Raw genomic sequence first — 26,138 nt, 5'->3', positions numbered from 1 at the left:
CAACATTCAGGCAAGCAGTGAGTTTCTTAAAATAGCCAGGCTGCATCTAGCAGAGACCCCTAAATCCCAGAAGAGACACTTGGCTTTTAATTCTGGGTCTTTTCAAATGTTACAAGCCAAGGTTGATTTTTATTTGTAATAGCAGAGATGTCCAAAGCAAAGGCAACCCCTGTGGGGATCAGTATTGTATGGCATGTCACAGGAAACTTACTCTTTCAATTTTACTGAGAATATTTTAAATAAATTAAAGTAGATTATGATTGTGATAGATTTCATTATAGGTCATTGATGTGCCACCTTCTCTTCTGTGAGAGGAGTCTGCTTCTCTGCCCCCTTGAGATTGGGTTTGGCCACATGTCTGGCTTTAGCTAGTGGAAAATAAACAGTGTGACGTGAGCAGCAACTTTGTGCATACATAGTTTGGCTCTGCCTCTTATACTTCTGCATTCTGCAAGGCAAAGAAGTTGCTTTAGAGAAGCTGCCAGTCCAGAATGACAAAACGCTGGGACACACTTGTACCTAAACTGCAGTCTGGAGCCAGGCCAGTGAGACTCTGGGGACCAGAGTCCCATGAGCAAGAAATACAAGATTGTTGTTATAAACTTTAGGGGTTATTATTCAGCATTATTGAAGCAAAACTTGACTAATACATGGAAGAAAAGCATTAGACCTGCTGCTTAGCTTTACCACATCTTGTCATTGATCTCATAGTTTTCTGATTTTCTTTTGTCTTACGAAATAAACCATTTCAAAAACATTTGAAGGTTCTCTTAATACCTTTCCCCAATCCCCTCCATTCCCAGAGGTAACCACTATAATGCAGGTAGTGCTGTCATACTTATGTTTGTTTTAAACATTTGCTGTACATTTATATATCTATAAACACAATCTATTAATACAAATACCAAGCTGTATGTATCTCTGCAATTCATTTCCTACCCACCCTCACCCCAACCCCACCCCCCCACCACCCACACACTGTATTTTGTATTTACCAGTGTTGGCATACTGGCTCTAGTCCACTCACCTTAACTACTGTAACAATGTCTGTGTATACCACAATGTATCTGTTCTGTTTTAGTTCTTAAACATGAACAGTGTTGCAAGGAATGTTCTTGTACACATCTTTGAATTCCTTGCTTTTCTTTAAGACCAACTTCTTCTAATGGAATCATTAGACAAGAAGTGGGTGGCTGATCGAACTTCCACACATGCAATCTGCATGGTCAGTTTAGCCAAGAGTTGCTAGCGCCTCTGCCCTAGAATCTCACAGGACCTACTGCCCAGGAGGTGCCCGTGGCCTTGGGCATCTCTAGTTTCAACTACTGATCTCTGACTGTGAGGCCAGTGCCCTGAGATTTGCTGGGAACATCTGAATGCACTTTCTACTGCTTCTTCCATATCTTACTCCCCAGTAAAGTTCTTCACACTTTATCCTTTTGATTATTAAATGATTTTGAGTTCCTGGTCAGAATTGAGATGTTGGCAAGAGAGTTAGAAACAGAGAGTGAGTGAATGAAGACTCTGTTAATTGGCCTCTGTCTTCCTCACACAGCAATTTTTCTAACAGATGCAATTACATCCGAGAGCTGTAGAGAACGACATCTTGTTTTATTTCTTTATTCATCATTTTACAAATGGAATTTACTGTAAAAAAGAAATTGCCTTTGTAGTTTAGATCTTTCGACTAGAGTGCTCTGAGCTTCAGTTTTCACACCAGCTGCTGCCGCCACCTTGTAACTGGTGGGTGAGAACCAGCCAGGGAAAGAGGCTAATAAATTGGGAAGACTTTGTTTAAATTCAATATATTTTTATTCTTTGTAAATACAATGAGTACAACCTTTTAACTTCACAAATCAGTTAATTCACTTTGTACAAGGAAAATTTTACTCGTCCTATGATAGTCCAAGTGCTGAATATTTTTCCTCAGTGCTAGTACCTAATAAATCAAAATGTGAAAAGTACAGCAGCTATTTTAAAATGTTTCTTTCTACATTTCCATAAGTATAGATTCATACCAAAGGAGCAGCTTATAATGTAGGACGATGTGTGTATGTGTGTAGTGTGTGTGTGTGTGTGTGTGTGTGTGTGCTTGCACGCGCACGCACGCATGCACACATGGGCACATTCAAGGCTTTACTAGAAACCAGTTTTCTGAAAGGCATTGAAGAGTCTCAGGCTGTTCGTTAGCAGTGGGTCAACTGAGAAACCTTTTAGTGTTCATCTCCTTGAAGTTATTTCCGGCATCACATCTGTGTTCATTTCCTGTCTGGTGTGACTCGTTGAAACACGAGCTTGGACCCCCATTGCCTTTGGTTTCAACACTATTGTAATGGGACAGCTATCTGCCTCACTCAATCATTCACCTCCGCTTTATTTGGTTTTGCTGTTTTTATTCATCCTCCCTTGACTTCTGTTCTTTTAGTAAAGCTCTTCTATTTTTGAGATGTCATCTAGCCTGAAGTCCTGGTAAGAATCTCATTTTCGTCCACCAATTCCTTTGACAAGGTTGCCTGGCCTATGGTATTAAAAAAAAGGAGGAGAAGAACAAAAGAGAGAAAAAGGAAAGGAAAAAGAGGAAAAGCAAATCTCACAGCATAAGCTACCTTTCACTTATTAACTCAGTTCTGAAGGCCACTTAATGATGTATTATAATAGAAAAGAAACTTTTGATAAAACTTTTGATTTTAAACCTAACCATTGTTTTTAAAATAAAGTTTCCATCATAAGATAGTTCTGAAGGCTGCTATATGATGTTATACACAGAGCTCTATTTGGTTACGCAACTTTATATGCTAAAAAGGAAAAGAAAGTTCTACTTGTGTTTCAGCATTTGATAGTTCAGCCCTATCGTCCAAGTGAGAGGCAGAGTGGCATGGCCTGTGACAACCTCCAATCCAGCGCCCTCCCAAGGCATGGCAGCCGCGAGTTCTCTGTTCAGACGGTCCTCTTACGCCCCCTTTCCTTCCTGGCTGCCCTACCCTGGGTGAGGCAGCATATCAAAGCTACTGGAACTGTTTTGTGTCCATGGACGTTTTCCCCCGCCCCCCCCCCGCCCCCGAAGGCTCCACATTCCCAGATGTATGCTTCCTGAAAGGTTTGTTAGTTGAGGCTTGTTCTCCACAGGTAGAAGTTCGTCAGATACTGTCCCATCCTGAAAAGTGGGGACTTGAAGAGCTTAGATATCACTGGATTTGTACATATCTGAAAGCAGTCTTGTAATTGGCACGTTGCCGATGGTTTTTTTGAAAAACACTTCTTCTATGGTTGATGGGCTAATAGAACGTAAAGCTGGCAAAAGCAACAGGAGTTTTCCAAAGCGACAGGGTTGAGTGGGATATCTGGAATAGGAGAAAGCGTGAAAGCAAGGTCAGATCCATCGCTAATGGAGATTAATGCCTCATACTTGAACACACACCATCTCCAGCATAACTTCCTGATTGGGCCTCTTTAAACACTCTCCCTACGGCAGAGTCCTAGACAGGCAAATCGTCTCTGTTTTGTAGGTAAAATAATTGAGGCCCGGAGAACATAAATGATGCCAAAATCACATGGTGACTCTCTCGACATCAGCAATGGGGTTGTATTTTGTTTGGAGTAAAGAGAATTTAGAAACATGGTACTAAGTTTAGGCTAAATAATAAACATAAGTTTGCCAGTGTAGGAAACAACCATGGTATGGATGAGAAAGCTAGTAGCAGCATCCACACTTTCTTACTCTCCAGGCTCCTTCACGAGGCTATTTTCCTCAAATAAAATGGATTCCTTTTCTTGGAAATTCTCCAAATTATTATTCAGGCATTACACTTAGTCACTCTCAGGAATAATTCCATCCTTATTACATTGCAAATTAAAGACCAAGTTCTGTTGGGTGGCAGTGCCACCCAACTTTCATGTCAATGAAATTGACATATAATTAAATATGTGAGAAATTGCCTAACAATTTCCTCTCTTGGTGTCCAACATGCATCTATGCTCAGATGTGCAAGTTCAATTTTCTGCTGCCTATAAGCCACCTTCTTACTGTAGCCCTGATGCTTCTTCGGTCAATAGCTTGGAATAAGGTATCTTTACACTTCATGGGGCGGGCTCTCTCCACTGAAACAAATTACCTAAAAGACTAAGCTCTGGGGACATGTATCTTGTGACTGAGCCGGGCTCATCCAATACTCATAAGGTGCTAGAAACTGACTGATATCAAAATTCCTTCTCCAGAGCTAAGTAACCAAACACTTTAACGGCCCCATAACTCCACCCTACAAACAGAGTCACCAGCAGTAACTTTCCTGCTTGTCTCCTGGTTTGGGGCACACAAGATTCTCTCTCTTTAACCTGATACAAGGCTGATAATTCATTCTGGTCTTCTGAGAACTTTATTTGGTTGCTTCCCTGCCCAGCTTCATGAACACTCATGGACAGGGACCACCACACCACATTTAATAAATGTAATAAGGAAATGCGGAAGCTTATCTACATTAAAAAAAAAAAAAAAAAAAGCCTAAATCCCACCACTTGCTCTCCTTCCTAAAAGTATGTCCCACGTATCCTGGAAAGAAATCCCAAGACCCACATTTCCCTTTCACCTTGGCAACTATTCTCTTCGATAGCTCTGTTTCCCTTCCCAGGCAGAGGAGAGAGAACCCTGCAGTGGGTGGAACACAGTAGCTGCCTAGGCAAGCCTCCACCGTGTCTGCAACCTAATATGCCGGAAGGTCTCTGGGGTGAGAAAGTACTGTGGGAAATGATTACTTTAAAAAAGGATGGATGTCGGAGAATCCATAGACAATTAAGTATGGATTCTCTGTGAGTAGATAATCCACTCACCTACACCCACTTCTTTTATTCTGTAGTTAGGAAGAAGCTGGTTAGTCAGTCACAAGAATGACTTGTCTATTATAAGTGGAGTACCATACTATAAGTGTGTGTGTGTGAGAGAGAGAGAGAGAGAGAAAGATAGAGAGAGAGAGAAAGAGAGAGAGAGAGAGAGAGAGAGACAGACAGACAGACAGAAAGAGAGAAAGAGAGAGAGAGACAGAGAGAAACAGAGATAGAGACAGAAACAGAGAGCGTGTTTTTGGCTGCTCAAATTTATTATTATTATTACTATTTTTATTTCCCTCCTCCACTTCCACCCCTGACATACGGATGTTGCTGTCTCCCCTTAAGAACTGGATCTCTGAAGGCGGGGCTCACGGCGTGCACCTGGCCCCGGCACACCAGGGTATGAGCCATGGCTCCACTGGGACTCAAATCCAGGACCTTCTGCGTGTAAAGCAGACATGCTAACCACTACTCTATGGAACCACCTCTCAAAATTATTTTTTAGAATATCTATACCCCTGACTTCACCTTTAGCATAGATAACTAGAAGTTTTCTTTTCAGGTGTAAGTGTTTGATCTTCAGTTATAACATACTTTGTGTGAAACACCAATTCCTAGCCTTCTCAAGTCCTAGATAATTAGCGAAATAGCTCACAGAGCTATAACAATTAGCTCAATTGGCAATATTAACAATTAATGGACAATTAGTTCAGTTTGCTATGTTAACTTTTCATTTCGATTTCAGATTTTATTTTTCTAGACAGGAAAGTGCTAGAGAAGAATGTTCACTGATTTGAAGGAGCTAAGAAATAAGGCATAGTCAGTTTTGTCATATGTATGACTCTAAATCTTAATATTAAATTATAACTGTAGCAGATATCATGAAAAAAGAAGTTCATGTCAAAGCAGATGTGCTCCTTCCGCGAATAATTTTCGTTTTGAGAGTTGAGGAGAAGTAGTATACTTGTCCTTTCTCTAAAATAGACTTTTGTTAATTTGTGGTTTAATTCTCTCAGGACTCCCTAGAGGCAGCTCCCGGTATACCAGGCTCTCTCAGATTCTCCTTAACCACCTCTCTGGCACCTCCCACAGCACCTCTACCAGCCCCTCTACTGGCTCTAATGAGTGCCCTTTCTCTTTGCCATTCAAGGACACCAGCTCATATGTTGTCACCTTCATCAATCGGCCTTTCTAGATTTTCCCTCACCCCTCTCCCAACTAGAATTCATCTCTCGCACTTCTCACTTTGCTTTTCTCTCTTTTCTGGTCTGAATTGGAGTAACACTTCTACCTACTTCATGCAAGAACCAAGGGCAGTGTTTTGTTCTCTGGTGCTCACAGCAGCCCTGCACAGAGCCAGTACTCAGCAAAGGCTTGACTGAATCAGTAAATGGATATCATATTCTTCTCAGTTTGATGTTCTTTAAACTTTAATGGGTCTAAATGTTAAAGGTCAGTTATGATATACAAATTAGTTTTTAGTAAGAAAACTATATACCGCTCCATTTTATAATTTTGAACAAATATTCAGTGCCTATTATATACGTTCTAAAATTTAATGTGGATTTTAAATTTAAAAACCATGGCACTTTAATTTAGAAAAACATATACACATTGGACTATCACTCAACATGGTTCCAATGGTATTCCATGGACAGGAAACAGTTTTATTCATTACTATACAAAAAAGTGATCAATAATAAAATAAGGAGATCCTAGCAGAAGTGGTATTACTCCAAATGGATAGAGTTGACTTGGGGTTCCGCTGATTCCTCACGTGAGGGAGGTATTTAACAGCTTCTACCCATGTGATTTAGTTATTCTCAACACAGTGTCTGTGGTGATATTGGGATGATCGATAGAGACAAACTCCATGGGCTTCCCTTCAAGACCAATCTAGAAAATAAAGAAGAATAGCAACTCTATTGTAACCTCAGATCTTCCTTCCCCAGACCTAACTTAGGAAGCCAGCAAGCTTCCACAGCTCTTTAAAAACCTTGCATTTTATCATCCGAAAATAGAAACAGAATATCTATACCTCCTGGTGGACTTGTCCATTGGTGGGCCAGGAGGAGCACTGCAAGAGCCCCAGTGGCTGAGAGTTTCTACAAATAGATAAGAACAGTCTCTGCCAGTGGGCCCTTGGCTAGAAGTAACCTGGTGGATGCTATAACTCAAAGTAAACCAACAGATACCAATCACCAAAGCTAGATGGCAGTTATGTTGGGGGTAAGGATGGCCTCTCTAGAGGACTCTCTGGTCCTTCTCTTTGGGATTGGCATCCAAAGAAAGGTACTTGCCTTTTTTAAAGGATGACATGAGCACTCTCTACTATATCAACCATACCACTTTAGCCTTCAATTTTGACCTTTCCTACACTGGGGTCCTTTCATATAAATGTGTTCAACTATTTTGATGGATCAGCTTGTGTAGCCAGGTAAGCTGTAAGGTGCCTGGCAATGCTTTCACTTTGATAATCTAGTTTAATTTGCTCCTCTCACCCACCCTGCAAGATAGGTGAGGACATAGATTCTAACTAAATTAACTGGCTGGCAACAGAATAATTAGTCACAACGTCTGAACTGGCTTATTCTTGTTCACACATTCATAATGGAAGCAATTTTCCTAAGGACATGTTCAAGGCAAACAAGAGTCACCTGGTGTGGATGTAGCTGTTGAGAGTTAGCTGAGCCTCGTCTTGAAGAGCTGCGATGGCAGCAGCATTCCGGAAACTTCTCAGTTCAGAACCACTGTGTGTAGGAACTAGAAATGAAGACCAGGAAACTGTGATAGGCGGCACAGGAAATGCAAATGGGGGAAGTGCCTCTCTGGAAGTGGATGGCCAGCAGAACACACAAGTCCCCACGACTATCGAAATGGGGCCAGACCTAGTCTCAGCTCCTTTGAAAACCATCACCTCTTTTTGCAAAGGTCGGTCTGTACTTTGAGGTAATTGAATTAGTGAGGTGGCAGAACTGGGGAAGGAGAAGAAACAGGGGTCTGTGTCTGCTTACCAGCTTTGAAAGTGACGATGCATTTTAGACAGGCAAATTCAGTAGCGTCTAACCGGAGTTGTCTAAACCGAGCCACCACCTCTTGTAAAGCCTGTATTTCAGATATGATCTTGTTCAGCTTCTGGGAATCTGTGTTGTCACCATTCATGCCTAGAATAAAAATATGGAATAAATGCTGTAATATGAAGGCATTTTCATAATTTAATATTGATTTTTGACAAAATCCTGCATATCAATATCTATTCAATTGTTACTCTAAGATATCTGATTCCATGTAAACTGGCTATATTGTATGAAAGTTAATATAAAATCTTCTCTTGGATGATAACAAACACAGTAATTTGCATTTAAATAACAATGCAAGCAGTCATGAATACAACAAAACAACATTATTTGCATTTAAATATAGATTTATAAATGACAGGTATACTCTATTGTTCAGCAGGAATTTGTTATTCTTTACATGTTGTTCTTTTTTCAGTAATGTATTTTTATGGTAATTTCTACAACAAAGTCATTAAATTGTGCAATTCTTACCAGATACAGCCAGTAGAGTGTTAGCATCAACCGGAATGGCCCATTGTGCTATTCCTAGAACAAACAGTTCTCTCCAAGCATCTTCCAAAAGCATCAGCTGTCATACAATAGATGTATAATATAATATAGTGTGTAATTTATAAATTTATAAACAATTTCAATATGTAAATTTCCATTATTTTAAAAAGTGTTTTTAAATGCCTGCCTCGGTAATTTTTCCTCTGAATATTCTAGCTGTCCCTTGTTTTCCTTTTTGAGAAGGTGCCTATAGATAAGCATTTGAGAGTCGGCCATTCCAAACCCCAAAAGTTTGCTTCCCATGGGAAAGGGTCTACCCTTCTGGTCCTCCCATCCGTTCATTCTTGACCACCCAGAAACTTCTCCCTGAGACCCAGCCTCCATGAAATGCCACCAGCAGCTCAGCAGGTAGATTCCCCTCATTTAAAAAAAAAAATGCTGATATTATCAGGATTGAAGGCTCCAGACTAGGCTTGCAGATCTGGGCCCCCATTTCCTGGTGGAGGTAGGGGGCTGGGCTGGGGAGAGAGAGAGAGAGAGAGAGAAAGATCACTAATTCCCAAGAGGCATGCAGGGAAATCAGGGTGTAATTATGTTAATCGGGTTTTGCTGAGTTTACCTCATCTCACTGCCTGATTTTTCTGAGACTCATAAGTGGACAGCATCAAGGTACTTGTCATCTTCATTCTAATAAAATGTGCTACTGAATATTTAAAACGAAAATCTGGCTCCTTTTCTAAATGAATATACTGGATTCCACTTCACTGCAGTTTGCTAGTTGTTGAAGGGTTTCCACCAAAGGGCTGAGTAGCAGACAGTAAATAAATTTTGTTTGGATTAAAGAGTCTATAAATACTTGTTTTCAGAAAAGAAATAGCCAATTCACACACACACGCGCACGCACACACACACACACACACACACACAGAGCAAAAGGTTAAAGCCAACCAGTGAACATGGTCAAAGATGGAACCTAACCATCTTAAAAAAATCTGTTTTGAAAAATCTCTGAAAAAACAGCCAATTCTGGATGATTTCTGTGAAAGGATTTCCTTTTGAAAGCTAAGAGCTGAATTGTGAAGGCTTGTAACCAAAATCAAAAGATTAAATTTCAAAAAGCTTTTAGGTTTATTACATTAAATACAAAAATAATAACTTAAAAATGCAAGGTAAACAATATCTAATTCTGGCCATGTTTGAAAGTCCAGGTCATGAAAAAAAGAACATTCCATGCTGGACGATTAGATGTTTTTAGCACATTGCCAGGTCTCTCTGTAGGAAACGTACTTCATATTAAGGGGACTATTATGCTTTAATTGGGTATAAAATGAATTAAAGAAATAAATCCTTTGCTTTTAGAACTACTTATTAGGCTTTTGGGAAATTTGTCATTAATTTCCATGAATGCACCCGTAATAGCCAGTGGTTTTCTTTCTTTCCCTTCAGGTTAAGAAAATTCTGGCAGAAGCCGTTTCTGATGTTCCTAACAGCAAATTTCTGGGTTTTGGTCCGATGCAATTTTTAGCAGCACATACTTTTACTGCCTCTGAATTTCATTTACAACAGAATTATGCACAATGCCTATTTGTTTACAAAATCTCTTAAAATACTTAAAAAGGAGAATTAGCCTGCAGGAGGTGTGCGATGCACCCTTTAATTCTACGTGCTTATGAATCAGTGGCCAAAACTGTGAGTATCAGAATGGAAAATATAAAGCTGTGAATATAGAATAATGAGACTAGGTCCAAAAATCTTACAGAATACTCTTATCTATTTCTCTCACTTCCAATGCTTTTAAGAAAGCATTGTTTTATTAAGGATTTAAAAATTCATTATGGTTTTTAAAAATTTGTGATTAATTTCAATGGTTCAATTAAACTTTTAAAAAAAGAGATAATGTCTATGTATGCTTGTTTTTCATAGACCAGATCCAACTTTCATGAAATAACTTAATTACATTTCTTAGTAAGGATTCCATAGCTAGATATCTTGAACCTGTAGAAAGAAGCTAGTAAAAATAGCTTCCTCATTGCTGTTAAGAACTGATGTTTGGCCGTGGCAATTTATCCAGGTAACCTGTAGTTTCATAAGACTGACTACTGTCGCTTCTTCCCAATCTACTTCCCGCAAGACCTCAGGGCCCTCTTGATCATACCTGGTCTTGCAAAGATAGGGTGGAGAAAGCTGGTACACTCTTAGCCCACTTGATGCTCATAAACAGAAGCCTGGCAGCTGATTCACACACTGACTCTGTGGCCACTTCATAGAGATACATTGGGGTCCCATTCACTTCATGGGGGTACTGGTTGAGGAAGAAACAGAGACATCAGAAAGTGAAGAAACCACAGCTTTGCAAGACGAGCCAACTTTTTAATTTTCTAGTGAGAAGAAGGAAGGAGATAGGAATTTGGATGTTCTGCTTACATGGGCAGTTGCCCTGGGGGGATAAAAACCAAATCTCTATACCTATAGCATTTGAGAAATTGTTGGAAGAGACTCATTTCCACTCTTTGTGGGTCTGTTCCTTCCAGAGGGGCATCTGGCTTTTCTATCCCCTGTAACAAGTTTTCCTTGGGCTGAGCCAAGTGCCAGGCCTGTCTCCCAATTTAGACAAGAGCTGCTTGCATTTGTGTAAATAAAAATAGATGTGGGGAAAAAAAGTATAAATTAATAGGCATCCCAAACACAAATATGCATATGAGTATTTTTAGAAAGGATTAGTATATTATGGAAATATTTCAATTAGACATCTTAATCATTCACAGAGCACTCCCATTCATAACTGACAACATATTCATAACACTACTTTCCCAAGCTTATTATACACATCAAGGGTAAGAAAGCAATATTAAATATTGTGCGTGCACATGTGCCCAGGTGTTTGGCTTCCTTGCAGTGTGGGGCTGCAGCTGGCCCTCCTGTGAGGAAGATCTAGGGCCCTTCTTGGCCTGGAGGGAGGGCTTTGGGTATGTACCATCTGGAAGCCTGAGGGGTAGTCTCTAGGTGCCCCCTAGAGACTTTTGAGGTGGGTCTGGCTGTAGCCATGCTAGTAGAAGCTCAATCCTGTTGTAAATACATGTGGCTCACAAGAGAGAGTAAGGGGGGAGTGAGAAATGAAGCCAGTTTCTAGAAACCGTCCCTAACAGGATGCACTCAGCTTTGCCCAGGGACCCACAGCTCTGCCCAACAGAATAGACCCCTGAGAGTTGCAACTCAGGGGCTCTTCTGCTAGCTGTAGGCAACTCCTTTCTTCTAAAAACAAATGTCTGGTCTTCTGGCCTCCAGAAGCGTTCCTAGACTGACCTCAGTTCAAACAGGGCTCCACACAGGGCGTTTTCTTAAGGTGTAGGTTCCAAGGGAAACCCCTGGAACTTGCTGGAAAGGGCTCTCTGGGGCATGGGCCAGGAGTCCACATTTATAGCAGTTCAGGGAGTAACTTTAGTGCACACTAAAGTTTGAGCACCCCTGGCTCAACAGAGAAGAGCGAGAGGCCCAGAGCTCCCTCCAGGGCCCGGCTAAGTACCCTTCGAGGTCTCTCCATCTTTTTGCCCGACCCATCCCAGCTCTGAAAACATGGGGTGCGCCCCTCTCCGCCCTTTGCTTGGCACCGGCCTTCGTGGGCCTAGCAAACCGCTGACCTTGGGCGTGGGCTGAGCCAAGCTCACGAGGGTCTGCCGCTCGGGGGTGGTGGACACGGTGGCCAGCTCCAGGCCATGGGGCTCCAGCTGCGTGACCGCGGTGAAGAAGGCGGGTGCCGGCAGAGCGGCGGAGGGGAAGTGCGCCGCAGTTCCATTCTCCTCCTTGTGTCCACGGAAGTAGAGGGCCACCTGCTTGCGGATGGTGGACGTCCGAGGCCCCCGTTCGTGCTGCACAGCTGCAGAGATAGACCGAAGCACAGCCAAGATCAGAGTCTCAGCGACACTTAGCCGCTGCCACGCTGCAGAGCCAAAGGCCACCCGAGGCAGGCAAGGTCCCCGCGAGGCGAGGTCAAGGGAATGTGAGTGCAGAGGGTATTCTTGAGATCGTCTAACTGCCACATTGTATGCATTAGGAAGCCGAGGCCGAGAAGAGGAGCCCGGTACAAAGTGTCAGGATACTGACAAGCTCGAGCAAGACTAGATGTGCTCTCTGTCTGTTCAGGGCCCCTGTCCACCTAGAAGAGATTGCAGGGACACAGACCCTTTGGGAGAGAGTAGCTTGGTATTCTCGTCCACAACCAAGGAGAGTGGGAGCACTACGCCCAGCCAAGCACTACGTCTCTGCACGGACTTTTCCCGCTGGGTCCAAGGCTGACTACCCCAATCTCCAACCCCGCCCACGCGGACAAGCCGTTTGGCCTCAGGAAAATAGCACCTCAGCCCGAGGACGCTGGAGGATGGGACGAGGAAGTGTCCTCGGTCTAGGAGTGTGTTGGAGGAAGGCAGAGGAGATGTGACAATTATCACCAACAGTTTAAACAAACAAATTAATTCAGGGCAATCTTCTGCTCGCCTAGCTTGACAACTTGTCAATACACAAGATCAACAGGTGGGACGCTCCCTCCTGCTTTCTGAGCTGCGGAGGAAAGAGCTCTCCCCAATGGGCGCTGTACCTCCTAGGGCTGCCAACCCGGCAGGCAGCCGCCACAGCAAATTCCACTTCGCACCCTGCGTTGAGTCCCCATTCCTCCCTCTGGGCAATTACACCCGTCCCCGCCCCGCCCTGGGGCGCCCTCCCCCAGGCCGCCAGGGGTCATACCCTTGGACTGTGCTCTATGCCCAAGAAGCACCCAGAAGTCCCAGTTCTTGCTGCACGTGTTATCAGGTTTCTGGGAGTTGGGTGTCCGAGACACACAAAGGCGTCACCCTACCTCTACGGCCCCTTTCTGTAGAACTCAAAGAAAGCCCTGGAAAAGCCTAGATTTCCACAATGGCCCTCTTGACTTTGGAATCTTGGTGAATTTGAAAATGGGGGTTCGAAATTCCGCAAGTTTCTGTCTTTGCCCTCCCTCCTCCAACGCACTGTCTCCTCGTCTCCACTATCTCCTCCCCCGGACTGCGAGATCTTAACAGGCTTGGGTGGGGCGGGTGCACAAAAAGCCTGCAAGGAGAGGCGTGAAGAGGAATTAGGTAGGATGAGAGGGAAGAAATATCGCGCATGTGTCCACAACCGAGTGGGGTCCCCGGGAACGCTGCCTTCTTGGAGGTAGTTGTGGGACGCAGGTTTCTTCCGTGGGCATGGGCTTTGCCTTAGGGAGTTCTGTGCGGGTGGGCAGGGGGCTCTTGCGGAGAGGCGGGAAGGATACGACCGAAAGCCTGAGGCCAGTTCCCAGAATCGGACAAAGAAATGGAGATGGTCTACGTGCAGATGAATGCCACGTCTTTTCTGTACACGTAGATTACTTACTACTCAACATCAGAAGAGTAAAAAGCTGTACTTATTACCATCTTTGTTCATGTTGACTTCCAAACACTTCTTCAGCCGACACGCCCTGCACTGGTTTCTGTGCGTCTTGTCCACGGGGCAGCCTCCCTGGAACAGAGCTCAAGCGGTCAGCGGTCCCTGGGCCTTTAAACTGGCGACACGAAGCCGGTGCCAGGTGGGGGGAAAATGGCGTGGAGGAGGAAACAGATCCAGCCACCCACCTAAGCGCGACAAACCTGGTTCCGCAAGACGCTAGAGCCTTGGGCACGAGAAGAGCCAAGTAGGGAAGGGGCTGGGGTTCCCGGGACTAATCCGAGAGGACCAGCCCCTGGCCCTATGAAAGCGGACAAGGAGGAAAACCTTCTCCAATCAGATGACGGGTCAGAGCGTCCGGTTTGCCAGACTGCGGCGCTGGTTGAAGCTCCCGAGGAGACCTTCCGCCTGTGGCGGAGGTGGGAAAGCAGAGAAGAGACTTTTCAGGACCGAAGACAGCGACCTGGTCCCAGAGGAGGAGGTCTCAGCGCCGGGTTGAGAGTAGGCTTACCGGAAAGGATCCCCACTACGGCCCCAGCCCCCGCCAGCTAGTCTTTCCTCTTTAGGTTAGACTACCTCTTTCTGTCACTTTCTGGGTGAGCCCATTTATCTGTCAGATAAATATCTCCCCTTTATTCTTCACTCTTGCCTTTGTACTGAAAGCCATCCTTATAACCAGCAGGTTGAGAGTTGTCTTAAAGACTAGCCTGAGCCCAGATTCATGGAAACAGTCATTCCTGGAAGGTGAGGCAGAAGTTGGAGTAGTTAGGAGGGCAGGGCCAACAAAGGTGAGGATGTGAAAAAAACAGCCCAAGGCCTGGGCAAAATCTAGAGATGTTCACTATGTAAACATGACCAGGAAAATAATGTGATGAACTGTCTGACAAAATGATAATATGGACTGAGAATATTAGCATGATAGCTGAAAAAAAAAAAAGAGAGAGAGAGAGGCAATGTCTACTTAGAAATATTTATCTGAAACATGTGAGAAATATTTTACCTAGTGCAATTTTCTGTGGAAATATTGGCCATTAAAAGATGAAATTTACAAAGACAGCTTCTTATGGAATTCATTCAGTGTTAGGTGTTATTACTGAGGGAACACATACATAAATACATAAAGACTCATATCTACATATATATTCCATACATAGAAAATACGTAAAAAATTTGGTACTCTCTTGTGTTTAAACAGATTGCTACTGTTAGATTTGCAGTGAGGAAAAAAGAGAATAAAGTAAATATATTTTTATTTTGCTTTATAATATCAAATTTTCATATATGCCAAAGTTAGAGTAAATACATTTTCTGAAACATCTCCTAGGAAAGATTACACACCGAGATAGTTTTATGAGATCACACCCCTCTGATTTAAAATATGTTGATTTATTTAAAATAAAGATAACGCAGAGGTTCATAACAATTTCTAAATGTCCTCATTACTGTTAGTAATAAATTAGAATATTATTTATCTAATCTTAGAATAAAAAGAGAAAGGAAATAATTTTGGGTTCCTAAGTGAACTCTTCTGGGCATCTTCGCTAGCCAGTGTAATAGCTGAATGTAAAGAGGCTTAAAGAACTTATCATTAAATGCGATCATATGTCTATCCTCAAATGTTATCTCTCTATTATTCTGATAAACCTGTTCATGCAAAATGGAAGTTTTCATTAGTTCTTAAGAGTGTCTTCAAATCAAATCATATATATATACATATAAATATCTGGATCCTGAGAGAAAGATAAGCGACTCGGCTTGGTCCATTTATTCTTTCTGCAAGGAGAGGACCACCAAGCCTGATGAGCCTATTATCCCTCCTTTACAAGTAGTTGGACTGATATCAATATGTTTGAATTGATAGTCAACCTCTTTGAAAATATCATCTGAGCATAACATTTGAGATTTTGATTCCCCAATTCTGTGCATTGCATAAAAGTAAAAAACAAAACAAAACAAAACATTTAAGTGGAAACCTGCTCAAATCCAACAACCCACAGTAGTCCCATATTCCTGTGGAGCTATTGGGATACAGGCTGTGTGTGTATAATGTGATGTGTCCATATGGTGAAGCTAGAAACTGATACAGAGCTGTGAACCCAATTAAACAGGTAACAGGGCTGGAGAGTTCCAAATAACTTATTCAAATGAAGATGTCTTCTTGTTTTATTGATTATCCAAATCTATCAAAAACTGATATAATCTGACATGGCTTCAGAAAAAAAGAATAATTCACTAGCACCAGATGATATGTGTGTGTGTGTGTGTGTGCGTGCGTGTGTATGTATGTATGTATGTATGTATGTATGAATTAGTGAAAATATTTTACCATTTTGGTTACCAAAGAATGACTTCTGACTAATACACGCTCTAGGATCTTTTTGAGTGTCAAAGTTGTGGCTCTGTATTGAGGTCTATATGACTGACTAATGAGAAGACAAAGTGTAAGATGAAAAGGCTGATTACCTAGGTAGAAATAAGCCTATTACTGAGCTGAAAACTGAGTCCAGGGGTTCTACTCACTCTTTCTGGGAGCTTTGACTCACACTCGGCCCATGCCCTGACTCTCCTGCCTCTTTAAGACAGTTCTGCCTGCCCAAGATCAAAATACAACCAACCAGGCACATTTTCTAAGAAGAGAAATAGAAGATATAGAAACCTGAGAGAGGGTCTCAGTTAGTCCTTCCTTAGGAGCCTTCTCTTCCTGCTCACTCTGCCCTTTTCTAACAAGGCCCAGATAAACCCACATAGGTGCTGAAGACCCACTGGTCTCTTCCAGAGCAACCCTGCTTCTCTGAAGTGAAAGGGTATAGCTCCTCACAGAACATGTCCTCTCTGTTCCAAATGGCCAACATTCACTTTGGGTCTCAACCTTGACTGGGATGCCTTGTGCCTTTTACTTCTGCCATCCCAGGCAGTGGTCAGGGAACTGAGCTTGGGTGTTATTAGAAAGGGAGTGTGGTGGACAGGCAACAAAACATAGCCCTTTCCCCTGCTTAGACTTGAAGTTTAGTTTCTTAAGTTTCTTAGGCTCCCCGGTCTGGCTTTATAGCCACTGGGTGTGTGCCTAACCCAGTGTCACAATCAGTCAGAAGATTAAAGGATGGGGCTGGGATGTCAGACTTCCTAAGGCAAACTTATCTGTCTTCTCTTACCTCTCCGCTAACCCTTGGTGAAGGAAAAGGGCCTCAGAGAGTTAAGTCTGGAAAGAGGGGAGAGGAAGAGAGAGGTCAAGGCCTGGTCTCTCCTGAGCAGCTTGGAGACTCAGAGGAGGCCTTGGCACAAACAAAGGAGGAGGAGGCAGCAGAGGGGAGCTGGGCAATGCAGTCTGGCTAAGGTACCTGGTTTCCAGATTTGCAGACGTATGTCCTATTCCTTCGGATACTCCGTTTGAAAAACCCAGAGCAGCCGTCGCAGGCGTAGACCCCGTAGTGTTTCCCCGAGCTGCGGTCGCCACACACTTTACAGGGGATATCTAAAATGCGGCCTGAAATCGCAGGAAAGGCAGGGAAAGGGGAAGGGACGAGAAGGAGAGGAGGGCAGAGAAGAGGGAGGAAGAGGGAGAGGGAGAGAGAGATGCTAAGCAATCTGACCTCTGAAGGGATTAGCACCGAAGCTGCGGTAAAAGCAAATAATGAAGTGATTTTATAGCCAAACTTTTTTTTCCTTGAGCAAGTGTCAGTTTCCTACAATAAGCATTATTCATGCACCGCTACATGTATTTGGGTCTCCTCTAATCGCCGAGACCCATTTTGGAATAAAAGATTACAGCAGGCCGGGCGGCAGCGCGGCCCGCCGCTGCCTTTCTGCTCCGTGGAAAGTTTGGCCGCCTCCCTCCCCTGCTCCTGCATTTAACAGAAAAAGTTGTGAGTGAGAGCGTGAGGAGACAAACTTGAAATGTAAAAAAGAAAAGAAGAAAAACAAACAAGGCTGGAACCAGTGATGGCAGCTGGAAGGCAATCGAGTTTTCTCTGAGCTGCCCGGCGGTTGTTATTATCAGGATTATTATTGTAATGCTAATACTAGGATTATTAATGATAATAAGGGTAGTGATAATTGCCCGACTTCGCTTTACCTATTTTTTTTTTTTTTAATGCTTGGTGGATCACTTTTGAGAAATTATTTCTTGTAGGAAAAAGAAAAATTTCTCCCCAAAGTAACTAGCACAGTGCTAGGCAAATGAGCACAGGAGAGTAATGCAAGTGTGTGATTCCCTGGCAGGTTCGCGTGGGACAGCACCCCTTCTCCTACTACTACTCCCCAACTTTTTCTTCCTTAAAGACTGGCCTCCTCCCACTAGATCTGTTTCTCCGCCGCTGTCGGAGGCTAATGCCTTAAAGGATCTAGACTGCCCTCCATCCCCGCATTCCTATTGGCCTCGACGGTCGCCTGGTTTAAGAGAACGTTCCTTGAAATCCCCTCAAGCTTGGGATGGCCGCCGCCCTTGGAGGAAGGTGAGGAAGGGGATAACATTCGAAAATTCAGTAGAGAGGGAACTATTTTTCTCTAAGATTCAAGAGTCTAAGCAGTCTGAAGTAGTTTATAGGGACTTAGAAATCCTTCCTCCCTCACACAAAGGGAGTATTAAATAAAGTGTTAACTTAATTAACACCTTGATAATAATAATACTAATGATAGTTAATAGTATAATAATTAACTTCTTAACATTTAATTTTCCTTTCGCTACCCGTCGAAGGCCTCCAGTCTGGGCCCGGGCGGCCTCAGGCCTCGGTGAAACATAACGGCTGTCCCCCACCCACCCCCGAGCACTCAGGCTGGGAACCGCTCTGAGGCTGGGGTCCGCTCTCAGGCTGGGGTGAGGAGAGGCAGGGGTGAGAACCACTGGGTGAGAGGAATAAGGGAGTAGAGAACGCGGCGTGGGGACGGCCCCCGAGGCGTCAGAGGTGGGAACTTGCTAGTGGGTTCGAAGGCATCCAGGCGGGCGCTCACCCCTGGTGGCGGCCTTGGAGGAGCGACGGCGAAGGGTCGGAGGGCAAGCGGGGGAGCAAGGAGGGTGGGGACCGCCGGAGAAGGGAGGAGGCTCGGTAACCACCAGGCTAGACCGGAGTAATTACAACCCCGCGGTAGCACCTGCCTATAGAGCCACCAGTGACCCGTCAAAAAGAGTAGCATGGGAATTCGGATGGCGACAAAGGCTGGCGGGGGGAGGCGCGCGGCGCGGCGACCACCGCCTCTGCGCCCCCTCTCCCGCAGTGTGGGAGGAAAGGTTGTGCGGGGGGTGGGAGAAAGGGGCTGGAGAAAACACGATGAGGCCACAGCGGGTCTTGTCGCTCACCCCCTCAGGCCTGTCACTGCTCCCAAGGGAACTCAGGACGCTCAGCAGGCCGGGATTCGAGCTCTGCTACACCGCACTCACTCTGGAGGCAGTAAACTTGACTTCCATAATTTGCCACCATCCTCCTCTGCATAATTCACGCCCTCTGCCTGAGCCGAGGTCCAGCAATCCCATCTCCTCAGCTGTCCTCTTCCTTCCCGGGGCATTTTTGATAATGCTAAGATGCTGCATGACAGGAGCAGTGAGTGGTAGGGCTTCTTTTCACCTCTTCCCATCCAGACAAGAGGCCAGGGACACAAGCCTCTGAGAACCAAGATGGGGTAGAGGAAGGACCAGCTCCCCGGGCGGGGCTCCTCGACCGTCGCCCCCCGGCGCCGTCAGGGCTGCGGGTCCGCCCTGCCTTTGCGCAGACCAGGACAGATTAGAGGCCCGCTGCCCACCTGGGGCCGGGCACAGGAGGGAGGGACGCGAAAATTCCGGGACCTAACCGGTCTGTGCCTCAGACCCCGCCGCCCAGCCACGTTAAGGTGACTTGGGGTCACGAGACAAGCTGGTTGACCCGGTTGCAAAGCTCCACTCATTTAACAAGCCGAGCGAGCTCCGACGTGAGGCGAGCGGGAGTTCCCTGAGGCTGGAAAACCGTTCTTAACTTCCCTCGCCAGGGGGTCCCCTCGGGGCTTTTTGTGTGTCATAATTGCCTAAAGATATATGGCAGCTTCGATTACTGTAATTATCATCAGAGGCTGTTGAAAGAAGTTAGTCTGGGCTGCAGGGGTGACTGGCCGGGGTCTTGTTACCACCCAGGCGGGGCTCCCGGGTGACAGCCCTCTGCTTTCCAGCCGTGCGAGGCCGAGGGAGGCGGGGACTGCAGACCTCGCGGCCGGGCTCGGCCCTGACCTCGCCCGCTGCGCGCCGACCTCCTTGCCGCCCGGAGCTCGCGGACCGCAAGTTTTGGGCCCGGCTGCCGCCACCGCTCCGGGAGGGCCTGGCTGCAGCGGCGCCGCGGGCGGGGGCTGAGGTTCTGCCGGACTGGAAAACTTCAGCAGAGATGGCTGGACCTGCACCGGGGCTCAAGGCTTCCGAGGGCAAACTCAGGCTCTTGGTTAGTTGGAAAGTTACAAAGTTTTCCCGATGCTGTCACTCCGCATTTTTTCCCAAAAGCTGGGAGGGTCCGCCTGCATCTTAGTTCTAAGTACGCGGACGCGCCCCCAGCCAACCAAGCTTCGCGCCCACGGGTTTACCTCGTCTCCGAGGCCTTACCTTTCAACTCGCCCCCCAAACCCGGCGGCTCTGCACCCCAAATAGGTGCAAGAGTCCAAGACTCCTTACTTCCAAGGAAAGAAGCGAGGGCCTGTCGCAGGGCGAGCCGAGGCCCGTGGGCTTGGGTTTTTGCAATGAGACTCAGAATGCAGCAGGAAAGATTTCCTCCTGCGCCTTATGTGAAGGACCTTCGCACGCGGGAATGTGGGCCACAAAAACTGAGCTTGCCTCCCTTCCCAGAGAGTCGAACAGCCAGGCTAGGGTAGGCCCGACGCTAAGTGAAAACGTCAGTCCTCTTCAAGTGTCGGTTCTGATGCTGGCTACGGTTAAAGTTCCTTCTCTCTTCACTCTGCCCTAGATCTAAATATTTCTCCTTTTCTGGTTTTATTCACGTTCATTTTACTGTAATTTTTTTTTTAAACGGCAGCACTCAAACCAAAACAATCGGACAAAGTGAAAACACAACCCACTTTTTTTTTAGGTGGGAGGAATTGTATCCTACTTAAGTGGGACTTCACCATCAGTCCTCAAAAGTGTCTTGGACTCTTCCAACTTTCGAAGACTTGGGACAATAAGAGCGAGGGAGGGGAGAAAGGGTGAAGAAAGCATACAGCGCCAAAAATGCTACAGGCAAAAATAGCAAGGGCGGCGGGAGAAGTCGGGGACCTGGGTTCTCCGCCGCCACTCCGAGCCTTGGACCGTGTAAAGGGCAGCCCCGGACCACCGAAAGGCGGGAACTGAAATGCCCCCGAGGAGATCCAAGCACTGTGGCGGCTCCCGCCCAACGCCGGCTCGGGCCTGCAACGTTCTGGGTTCTGCAGGCTCGGTGCACTCAAAGGCCCTCGCACATCCACTAAGTCCTGCACTCATTCGGGCGTCTAGGGGCGGCTGGAGATCAGCCTCGGCTTTGCGTGAAGAGGGACAGCCATCAGCTAAGCAAGTTTGAGGAAGGAGAGACGCACGCGAAGGAAACAGGCCGCACACTCCTGCCTCTGCTGAGCTCTCGCTCGAAAAGTCCTTGGGATTAGGGATTTGGTCCTCTATTTGCTTGAGCAGTTCGCCATAGTTTAAATTCCCCAGTTATGACCTACGCGGATTTAGGATTAAGGAAAATGTGACTTTTAAATTGTTTCTGCTTCCCAGTTCGCAGGATTATTTGAAAAAGCTAGAAACGGGATGCAAAGCATTCCATTCAAAATCGGCTTTGCGCAAAGTTGCTTCTGCGCGCCTGAGCTAGGAGTTCTGAGCGGGCGTGTTATTGTGCTGCCTCTTGGAGCTGCGGCCTAGTTCCCGCCCCTGTCGCCCCCTCCTCCCCACACCTGGCGACTAAGTGGAGGGAACTCGCGCGACTGGTGGGCTGCATGGGTCCCAACTTTCCCACCTTACCAGAGAGAGTGGGGAATCAAGAGATCCAGAAGTAACGAAATTGTTCTTCCCCTACCACGAAACGCTTCGACTCACGGTCTACAAGGAGCTGGGCCAAAGCGTACATGCCGCTGGAGTATTCCTCCCGGTCTCGGAGCTGCTGAGCTCGGGGCAGGACTTCCCAGGCTCCCCGCCCTCCCACCCTAGGCTGCGCGCCTGAACCCCGCTGCAGCCCAAAAGGTACCCACTTGTTGATCCGGCCGGCTTGCTCATGCTGGCGGTCCCGGGGCGGAGCGGTTGGTGGGCGCTGCTCGAGTCCCGGCCGACAGCCCCCGCCTCGCCGCCGGGAGCCGCAGCTCTCCAGCCGCCCTCCAGCCTGCGAGGCTCCCAGGCAGGACAGGTGGGTGTCGGTCGCGCGCGCTGCGCTGCTCCCCGGGGGCTCAGAATTCGTTCCACAGTAGAAATTTAAGCATCCTTAAGTTTCTTCCCGGTTCTTGCAAAACTGCAGCTGCTGCGAATGTTGCTTGATTTGGACACACGCATGGACAGACAAATGGAGAGACGGACAGGCAGATGGAGGAAGAAGGGAGAACAGCGAGAGAGGGATATTGAAGGACAGAGATGGACCCACGAAAATGGTCTTCCTACGGAGCAAAAGGGGCAAAATTTCTCTCTTTCCCCATTCCTGTCGCTCGGTCTTCAATTTTTCCCTCTACATTAGGCATGCAGAGTGTGGACAGATCTCTACAGACCGCTGGTCTTCTAAAGAAAGAAGAAAAACAACCGCAGTCTCAGGCAGACGGGCTCGGCGCTGCCCAAACCCGAGCGCCGAGAGGGAAAACTAGATTGCTGGGAAGTCTTCCGAGGGAACAGGCGGCAAGGTCCTGGTTTCCGGGGAGAGCCGCTCTTGCAGCGGCAAAGGGTCCCCGAAGTTCATTACCCCGTGACTTTGTGCCTGTCGCTGCGGGCTGGGTCCCCTGTAATATCTCCAGAAGCGCTCTGACAGGCAGCCGCGGGGAGGGGAATAGGGCGTCCCTGGCCCACTTAGCTTTTCCCCCAACTCCTGGCGGGGTCTGACGTCAGCCATGTGCGGGGAGGAGATGGGAAGAGGGAGGGGGTTAAATGCTAATGATATTAATGAACCTCCAAGCGGCTCCCTAAGAAAATGCAGGAGCTCTCAGAGCTGGCGAGTTAGAGTGTGGATATAGAAGTGTGGGTCTCTGCGTGGTGATGGTGAGGACGGTGCTGCTCTTGTAATAAAAGTGAATTGTTATATTTCATGGCTCGGAGGAAGGGGAGGAGAGATGAAGTTTTCTCAAAACGTTTTCCCCATTCTCTCCAGAGTGCCAGACAGATTCGTGGAAGAAACTGGGTGGCTGTGTGTTTGTGTGTGATTGTGCGCGCCGGATGTGGCCATGTGAGTTGGTTCATTCTGGGTCCCGTGCCCCTTCTGTTGAGTAAAACTTGGATCTGGCTCGAGGTGAGTAATTATTCATTTGCAACTATCTACAGAAAGTTATAGCTGAGGACGCTGTATGGGGACTTGGGGTCTGGGATGGAGTCCGCCGAGGCTCCGCGTTCCTGCGGCCTTCGCGCGATCCGCTTGGGCACCAGCCGTGGAGAGCGTGCCCGCCCGCTTCTCAAAGCAAAGCCCATACCCAGCAGGGCGAAGGTCCTATCGCCTCCGTCATCTGCAGTGGAGTGGCTAGAGGGCAAAGCTTTCCCGCCAGCAGCTTGACCCCAGGGGGCATTGCTGGCTCCCCCTCTCCTGGCCAAAGGATTCTGGAGAGCGCCCCACGCCTCAGCACCCTTCCCCCGCACCCCACCCCCGCCTTCCTGCGATTCTTGTGTTGCTCGCGTCCAGGTCGCTGCGCCGCGCTGGGAAGGCGCACGCCGAGGGAGCGGTGATCCCCGATCTCTAAGAGATTAATTCTTATTTAAGCTCTCGCAGCAGCTTGAACTTGTCGAACAAGAGCTTGCCAACCTCTCCTCCGGGCGTGGGCCCGACTAGAGGTCAGGGTCACACCTTCTGCTCTCCAGCCCTCTGTGGCTCATTCGGGGGATGGGGGGAGGGGGAGGGGGGAAGAAACTAGGCAATTCTGCCCTCCCACTCTCAGCTCCACTTTATGCAGACTCGGTGTCAACTCGGGCTTTCGATCAGAGTAAGTGTGTATAAAGTGAGTGTTTGCTTGTCTCCACCCCTCTCCACGGCCTAGCTCCTCTGCCGCAGCGTCTCGGGGGCTCCGGCTGTGCGCTCCAGTCGGCGGCTGCAGCACGTGACCACAACTTTCTACAGTGGCCTGGGCTCTGCCTGGAGCGCGGGGCCACGCACAGCACACATATCAGAGCCTGGTTCCTCTCTAGAGCAGCACAGAAAACAGGAATGGAGGTGGGGCGGGGAGTCTGGGACATTTGGAAAGAGCAAGAAAGGGGACGACTAATTCCTAAATTACTCCTCCTCGGTTTTCGAAATGGGATGAGATTAGAGAACTGTGGGACAAAGCTATAAACCTGAGGTTTTTTTTTTTTTTAGAAGACAGATCAAGAAATCAACATTTTTGACAGCCAAGTTGGAAAGACGCGTGAGCAGCGAGCCCTGCCCGCCATACATATAAACTCGAACTCCACTCCCCAAAAGGGAAGTTATTTCTGATCAGAGTTTAAGAGACACAGTTTTACTGTGCCAGGCTCCATTTTGGAGCCTGGGGTTCTATCTCCCACGAGAAATCCACTCTCCACCACCACCACCACCATCATCATCATGTGCATTCAGAGGAGGACACTTGGTTAAGAACAAAAAACTTCAAGAGTCCAAATAATTTATCTCCCGCGAAGAAGGCCGGTGTGGAAGACTAGACCTGGGCCTGTCTCCCCGGAAAAATTTATGAGTCTGTGGTGAGGAGACCTAGAAGCCGCTTCGTGGGTGCAGGGGCTTGGAGGTAGGAGGACTGTGGCTCTGGAGGGGTCCAAACTACCACTCCTTCTACTCCCCCACACTCTTGCCCTGCTGGCTTATTTGTAGGTATCAAAACTTTTGGAATACACCTGAGGCTCACCAAATTGTCTCAAAATCAAAATGAGAATGTTTCCTCTTTCTCTTTCTCTTGTCACCAGCCCCTAATCAAGCAGGATGTCAAGAGTCCACTGAATAGAAACACACACACACACACACACACACACACACACACACACACACACACACACACACAGACACCATCCAGCCCTGGCAAAAGGCACAACACGCGCACACACCCCCGCAGCATGTTCGTCCTGCGTTCTTTGCGCCTGGCTGTAATTATCCGCGTGCTTTGCATAAATCACAATGTAGTTCTGAAATCATCATGATGACTTTCTGGCATGATTGGTTCGGTGGCAACAGCAGCAATAAGATCCAGGGTAGGCGGGAGGGACTGGGGCCTGGGGCCTGGAGCCCACCAGGTCCAGGAGGAAGCTGGAGCCAGAGTACTGGCCTGTTTCTGCTTACTCCAAGCTGCTGCAGGCCACAGAGAACTAGGATTTAAGGTGTAGAAACTTGGGACTCTCCTGGGTGCCAGTCAGAGAAGAAAGCCTCTGCAAGGCAGGGACTGTTACTTTTTATCCTCCCATCCATGGGCTCCAGCATGCTGCCTGGTTCATAGTAGGTACTGCATAAGTGGTGGGCAAATAAATGAAGGAAAATCACCTGCAGTTTTTCCAAGAAGCCACTGGAGGCACAGCAAGGCTAAACTACTAGAAACCAGAAGGTGGGTGTTCAGGCTCTGGCCCAGCTAGGTGTGTATCTTTGGGGAAGTGACTAGACCTCTCTTGGGTTCAGATCATTATATACAAGATGACTATGTCCTGTTCAACCTAAACTAACAAAGATTTTTTCCTGTGAGTCCACTAAGAGAAATTATCGATAAGGGGCAAATGCCGCCTATCACAGAAATATCTCAGAAATTTCTGTATATCTCAGAAATACAAAAGCAAGATCTTAAGTTCAAGGAAGGGTGTATAGTGGTAGAGTCATACCCCAGAGGTTCTTAAGCCCTTCTGATAGGTCCAAACATAGCCTCTAACTTCCTCTTTAGTCTCTTGTGAGTATGGAGCTCTCAACCAAAACCAAATCCAAAAACACAGAGAAGGCATCTTTTATTACAGGATGTTTACATTTGGGTCCAAGGGATAAGAAATAGGATTATGAGAAGTACCATGGAATCAAGGGGTCTCTCTGTCCATCCACCAATCCACTCCATTTATCAAACTGAGCATCTCCTATGTGCCAGAGATTAATGACATGACCCCTTTTTCAAAAAGACTACAGGGGAAGCAGACACATAAGTGCTTTGGTTTGGACTAAAACACGGGACTTTCTGGAAAAATATACAAAGGACTATAAACCAGTGTGGAATGGG

The 26,138-nt window shown here is 46.7% G+C and overlaps 1 protein-coding gene across 1 annotated transcript; it reads right to left on the bottom strand.

The window, feature by feature from the left end:
• Nucleotides 1-1,796: 1,796 nt before the first annotated feature.
• On the bottom strand, nt 1,797-22,699 carry NR2E1 (nuclear receptor subfamily 2 group E member 1). Its single transcript, XM_039865214.1, has 10 exons — nt 22,685-22,699; nt 21,993-22,506; nt 17,165-17,310; nt 13,814-13,901; nt 12,029-12,264; nt 10,546-10,692; nt 8,373-8,469; nt 7,836-7,985; nt 7,479-7,584; nt 1,797-3,341 (listed from the first exon to the last, which is right to left on the bottom strand). Exons 2-10 carry the CDS (start codon nt 22,015-22,017, stop codon nt 3,179-3,181), a joined length of 1,158 nt encoding a protein of 385 aa, XP_039721148.1. The 5' UTR covers nt 22,018-22,506; nt 22,685-22,699; the 3' UTR covers nt 1,797-3,178.
• Between the last annotated feature and the right edge of the window lie 3,439 nt (nt 22,700-26,138).

The sequence above is a fragment of the Pteropus medius genome, unplaced genomic scaffold, assembly GCF_902729225.1.
Source record: "Pteropus medius unplaced genomic scaffold, Ma_sr-lr_union100, whole genome shotgun sequence".
NCBI classification, from domain to species: domain Eukaryota; kingdom Metazoa; phylum Chordata; class Mammalia; order Chiroptera; family Pteropodidae; genus Pteropus; species Pteropus medius.
The sequence above is the reverse complement of the archived record's forward strand: the minus strand, read 5'-3'. Positions and strand labels throughout refer to the sequence as shown.

Bases quoted from the DNA above. Each gene is read 5' to 3' on its own strand.
- NR2E1 (XM_039865214.1), bottom strand. From the start codon at position 22,017: ATGAGCAAGCCGGCCGGATCAACAA. The intron at 10,693-12,028 runs GTCAGCGGTTTG...TTCCTCAACCAG, and splicing joins TGGCTCAGCCCACGCCCAAG to TACCCCCATGAAGTGAATGG. The intron at 3,342-7,478 runs GTGACTCTTGTT...CTCCTATTCCAG, and splicing joins AACAGCTACATCCACACCAG to ATATCCCACTCAACCCTGTC.